Below are 6,068 nucleotides of genomic sequence, written 5' to 3' on the forward strand. Positions count from 1 at the left end.
TGTGTGTGTGTGTGTGTGTGTGTGTGTGTGTGTGTGTGTGTACTGCAATGTCCTTCTCTTTCTATCAACAGGACAACGACAACAAGTTTGTGTTGAATCTGATCACCCAAGTGGGTCTGTCACTTTCACTAATTTGCCTGTTCATCTGCATCCTGACGTTCTCGTTGATCCACTCCATCAAAAGTCCAAGAACCACCATCCACCTGCACCTCTGTATTAGCCTCTTCATTGCCACCGTTATCTTCCTTGCAGGCATTTCTCGTACGGAGAGCCAGGTAAATACTTCTGCAACAGCTTGCACAGTCAATATGCCTGCTAAGTCTCAATGAATGCAGTAAGATTTCTGACTCATTCAAATACAGCAGAGGAATAGATTGAATAGATTTGATTCTGTATTTATTACTTATTTCATAATAATCTTTGGTAAGTTTTTTTTTGTACGCACCAACCACCGAGGCAAATTCCTTGTTAATGTTAAGTACTTGGCAGTAAAGCCTTTCTGATTATGATACTAAGGAACAGCACAGCTGCTAAATGATTGATGTGGGTGCTGAATATTTATAAACAACATTTCAGTTTTTTCCATATTTGTTTCTCCTCATTTCTCAGCATCCTTTGTCCTTTTTTCACTGCTGTCATCCGGTTCTTCATCTCTCTCCCTACTGCATTAGGTTGGCTGTGCAGTGGTAGCAGGGCTGCTGCATTTCTTCTTCCTGGCAGCATTTTGCTGGATGTGTCTGGAGGGCATTCAACTCTTCAGGATGGTAGTCCTGGTCTTTAACGCCAACTTCAAAATTCTCTACATGATGGCAGGTGGCTATGGAGTCCCAGCTGTTATTGTCGCTGTATCCGCCTTAGCTAATCCCAAGGGATATGGCACCGAAAGACAGTAAGTTCCCCACACAGATGCTATATTTGTCTTGTTTTTAATTTATACCTGAATCCCAGGTTATGGTGCCATAATTCTCAATGTGCATTGCAGTTGTTGGTTGAACCTTGAATTCATTTGGAGTTTCTTTGGCCCTGCCTGCGTCATCATCATTGTGAGTAAGAAAATAATTATTTAGTTGAAAAATATCCCAAACATTTGAACATTGATAAAACCTCATCATCCCTTTTCCTTTCAGGTAAACATTTTTTTCTTTCTCGTCACTGTGTGGAAGTTGGCACAGAAGATTACAAGTTTAAACCCTGACCTGGACAATCTGCAGAAAATAAAGTGAGTCAGCACAAGCTGCCTGCAGCAATCAGACACACGTATGCTGTACAAAGTTTGCATGTTTGTAAAAATGGGAACATAATTTGACTGAAAAGACATTAAGACTAAATATTCTTCCCTAAAATGTGAACTACTCTTGTTAAAGTGCCTCAGATTAACCTGTGTGTGTCTTTGTTGCCTCCTGCAGGGCGTTCACCATTACTGCAGTGGCTCAGCTGTGTTTGTTGGGCACCATGTGGATCTTTGGTTGCTTCCAGTTGAATGAGAGCACAATAATCACATCTTACCTGTTTACCATCTTTGGCAGCTTTCAGGGCGTTATGCTCTTCATCATGCACTGTCTGTTTTCTAAACAGGTCAGTCAATCTCCTCTCAAAAATAAAAGCTATGCTGCTTTTTCTGGTGTCCAAACTCAATTTGTATTCTGATTTCAGGTGAGGGAAGAATATGGAAACATCCTGTCCAGATGCTGTGCACCTGGGAAGAAGAGCTACTCAAACTTCAGTTATTCGAACACCAGCAAAGCTCATGTAAGCCGTTATTTGAATGTCACCGCAGTGTCTCTGATTCAGGTGGAATGACAGTGAAGACAGTAAAGTTAAACTTATTATCCAATCACTTTGTTGTCAACACTCACTGGATCTAGAAAAGAATTACATTCACTTATTGTTAAATAACAAATGCCTTCAAACATGTAGTATGCATGTGGACAGCATACACTTGATCTGTAATTAGATTTCTTAAGACTTAATGCGGTTAAGTCATTAGAAGTTTGATTTGGAAACCTTCCGAAAGCAAAAACACATAAATCTTTTTCAGGGTTTGAAGATGACATGGTATTATAGGAGATGTGAAGTGAAGTGTGTCAGAGCACAGCCTATCCTGAGAATGAAAGAGTACTGACAGTGTCTTTTGTGACTTATGGGCTTGTCTCTTCCCTATGTGGTTCTCAGGCATCAAAGAGCACCCAGGACACAGGAGAGTCTTGCATGTGAGGAGTAAAACAGTGTCGTGGGAGCAAAGTCTGATTTATTTCCATCTCAGACATCCGGCCAACTACTACCCTCCCATTTTGTGAAAAATGCACCAGTTTGCATCACTGCAAAATGTTGTAAATAGTATCCTTATTTACATTTTCTTTACTTTTTTGTTACTGAGCTGGTCTATGTGTTTAAAGCTAAAATGCAACTGGTGGTCATAATTTAATAAAATTCAGGATTTCCTTCAAAACGAGAAATCACATTTGACAGTTTTACCATAATAGAGATTACTTATTTTATTTGAGTATTTATTGAATGATAAAAAATGAATCCCTTATTTTGGACCAAAAAATTAAAGTGATAGATCATTTTTATGAAGACCTGTTTAATCAGGTACATCTAACATGGCTCGTCATGTCATCCAGGTACTTTATTCAACCAGCAAAGAAAAACATTTCTGAAGCATCCACTATTTTCTGTACAAACAACAAAGATAGTTTTGAAACAGAAATACGCTGAAATTTGTGTGTGTATATTGCCGGGCAATGGGTAATTCAGCATGCTGTAACATGTTAAATGTATTTTTTTTTACAAATAGTTTAAAAGAGTTGGTATTTATCAAGTTTTAAACTTGAATGTTCAAAGATAACTTTTGTTATTATTGTCTATAAAGATGTTAGTACAATTTAGACTTTGTGATTGATGTTTGGTCAAAATACCCATCTTTTATTCTGTATTTTTCTTGCCTCTGCTGGAAGCTTTAAATTAAATAAATATCCTGATGTACCTCAGGTTCTGTGTGAAGGTCTTCTCACCAATGGCCTTGAATTATTTTATTTAAAATATATACTGTATATATATGTAAATAAGTTTTGAACCTCTGAAGGAAAAAAACTACTTTATTTTCAAAGTTCTTTATGTCAGAGTCAAGATTTCGCAGAAAAAAAGCAACAAAATATTAGCAAACTACGAGTAAAGTGAAGAGCTTTGTAACAGAAAGCCATTGCCAAACCAAGGCAATGATATCTTCAATTCCAACTTCATTTGTGACACTTTACTTTAAAGATAGAAACTGTGTACATACAGTACAGAGGAAATAGAAGATTATCATCTCTTCCTTCCTGTTGACGTAGAATACATGATGGCCTCAAAACAAGTCTTAAGTCTAAAAAAACAAACAAATTCTTTAAGAAGTCTCAAACATATGTTTTATTGTACAATATTTAAGTGTAGCTTAAACTGAGTGTCCCCTCTTTAAACATGACAAATCATGCTACTGTAAGTTGCTTATGCCTTTTTTGGTTTATACTTACCTCCTGAGAATTATCTTTTAAATGTTTAGTATGGCATCCGAGTGTCCCGTTCTTCCAAGCAGGATCTCACAAGCTTTACCAGAAACCCTTGAGGCAACTAATCATCATCGTGCTCTCCTCTTCAAACTCCTCTGATGTCCGTCTCTGTGCTTAATGTATGTTTATGTGACTGACAGTGGGCGATAATCTTCATGATACCAGTTGAATTACAGACTCAAATCTCCTGTTTTGAAGGACATGGAACTAGCAGTGAGAATTTGAGAAAGTAGCTGACTATTTTTACTGTTGAATTATTCAGCTTGCATTGGATCAATACTACAAACTGAAAGTGATGGCTGAGATCCCCTCTGGTGCAAAGGATCAACAAGGACGGTAATTAGATAGAAGGACCACATCCAGGGGGGAAGAGGACGGAAAATGCAGATCCGGCAGGCAGCTATAAAAAAGTTGCCAAACCTCTGGAGAGAGAAAAAGCCGGACCAGGGAGAATGAGAATCAGTCAGAGAGGCAGGACGAAGAAAGGGAGACCAACGAGAGCAAATGATTGTGAACAATAGTGAATACTTATCGTGGCCAATCAGGCAGCTCTCATTTACTCTGCACCATCACAAATAATCCAGTGTTCATCCGGAGGCGTCTGGTGGTAAGTTTGATTTATTATTCATAACCATTTCACGGTAATTTACTTCATAGATAACACAGTTAGAACATTCTTCTGTGGCAGCAAATTAGTCTAAGGGAAGGTGGATCTAGGAAAGCTGGATTCCTCCTTGATTTTATCTAATTCATCCACTTTCATTATAAATGAGAGCTGTGAGGAGTTAAAGAAAGATTCTGACATCCATTTAAAATGTGGATAATGAGAATTAGCACTTCCCCCAGATGGGTGTTTCTTTATTATGCCTACGTTGTTAAGAAACGTTTTGTTCTGTTTAAAGAACACAGTAAAAGAAGTATAAAACAAGAGATTCAGAGTAACAGCCTTGATGTTTGAGAAAAGATACAGTATCTGTCATGGTAAATTATATCATGGTCAAGAAGGCAGCATTCCTTTGCTATAACATCCTCCTAATACCTAAAATAATTTCTTTTAATCATGCAGTTTCCCTGGAATCACACGCTCCAGGGAAAACACCACTCTCTGTACATAGTCTATTGATGAAGTAAGAGAGAGGTACCAGAAAGAACTGCAAAAGCAAAATATAAATAAATGAACACAAATGGACTGCTTGATCAGCTGTGAGTTACCGGTGAAGACACAAGGAGAAACTATGGAGTTTATTGACTTTCCCTGAGGCTTCAAGTGGTATTTTTTAGCCTTTGGAGGTCTTGATACTCAACAGTTTATGTGGAGGTTGCTAACAAAGCAACACGTTTAAAGAGTCTTTTGGTCAGAAGATGGAAAACAGCCAGATTAATTTTTTTAAAAGCAGTGTTGACTTTTTACATAAAGACATTTCTGCTCCTGGAACTCACTGGAGGGCTTTTTACATTACATGTCATTTAGCGGACAACTTACAATTGCTATATATATATATATATATATATATACACAGTATATATGTCAGAGGTCGCACACCTCTAGAACGACTATAGGTTAAGTTTCTTGCTTAGGGACACTTTGGATGATGTATCACAGTGGGAATCAGACGCTTGTCTCCCACACCAAAGGCATGTGTCATATCCACTGCGCCATCACCACCCCTCATAGGTTTTGTATGCCTACTAAGAGAGTCTGTGCACATTATTGCTGTGCCTGGGGAGTAAGAATCAATGAACCTGTTACAAATATCTTGCCTAGTGGCTGATGCATGCAGTATCACAATAGGATGAATGTTGCTAATGCACATCCTTCTGCTTAAAGTTTGAATGACAACAAATATTAAGTAGCAAACCAAATACCAGACAGTTGTGCCATAATTTGCAGTTTAAAATCATCCATGAGTTTAGTTTCTCTTTAGTTTTGGTTCAGCTAAAACTAAATGGGAACTAGCTCAAAAATAGGGGATTGATCCTAAGGTATTATGTAACCCACAATTTAAAACCCCAAACTCTCTCTTTCCAACACAGATAAACTGAGGCACAATGACTGCATTATAACAGTTCAGCAAAACCAAAATACTAGTACCTGAAATGGAGTAAAGAGTTAAGGAACTAGCTAACTGAGGAGTTGTGGAGCAGGAGCAAAATACAAATAAGCAAAGGTAGGATTATGGCAAGTGAGAGATCTGAAGCGTGGAAAGAAATGTGAAATACACAATGGTAGGCGAGCCTGTTTACTGCAAACCGATCAAAAAAAATCAGCAGAAGTTCCCTACATCTCCACACCACAACTGGCAGTAAAGTTTGTTAAAGCTTTGAAAATCCTCTTCTCATCCACTTGGCTAAGGTGCATATAGTATAGTATGTTTTATAATTCAAAAATGGCCTGAGGCCTTTGTCATGTGTCTCGCTACAAATCTTTCCAACCTCTGTGACTGTAAACTGTAGTGAAGACAATAACACCTTGCACAATCCTAAATATCAAATGCCAAGAACATAAAGAATGTTTTTTTT

At 37.9% G+C, this 6,068-nt stretch overlaps 2 protein-coding genes across 2 annotated transcripts in view; both read left to right on the forward strand.

Annotated features, from left to right (window-relative positions):
* Positions 1-2,990, forward strand: part of adgre5a (adhesion G protein-coupled receptor E5a) — a 9,134-nt gene extending 6,144 nt beyond the window's left edge. The window contains exons 13-19 of the mRNA XM_032538556.1: positions 72-275; positions 672-889; positions 983-1,043; positions 1,128-1,219; positions 1,407-1,575; positions 1,654-1,749; positions 2,173-2,990. Coding sequence (XP_032394447.1) covers positions 72-275; positions 672-889; positions 983-1,043; positions 1,128-1,219; positions 1,407-1,575; positions 1,654-1,749; positions 2,173-2,214 — 882 coding nt within the window. The 3' untranslated portion in view covers positions 2,215-2,990. The remainder of the gene's footprint in view (positions 1-71; positions 276-671; positions 890-982; positions 1,044-1,127; positions 1,220-1,406; positions 1,576-1,653; positions 1,750-2,172) is intronic.
* A 974-nt stretch (positions 2,991-3,964) lies between these two features.
* Positions 3,965-6,068, forward strand: part of ptger1c (prostaglandin E receptor 1c (subtype EP1)) — a 4,199-nt gene continuing 2,095 nt past the window's right edge. The window contains exon 1 of the mRNA XM_032538597.1: positions 3,965-4,155. The gene's annotated coding sequence lies outside the window, so the exon portion shown is untranslated. The remainder of the gene's footprint in view (positions 4,156-6,068) is intronic.

The sequence above is a fragment of the Etheostoma spectabile genome, chromosome 15, assembly GCF_008692095.1.
Source record: "Etheostoma spectabile isolate EspeVRDwgs_2016 chromosome 15, UIUC_Espe_1.0, whole genome shotgun sequence".
Lineage (NCBI taxonomy): Eukaryota > Metazoa > Chordata > Actinopteri > Perciformes > Percidae > Etheostoma > Etheostoma spectabile.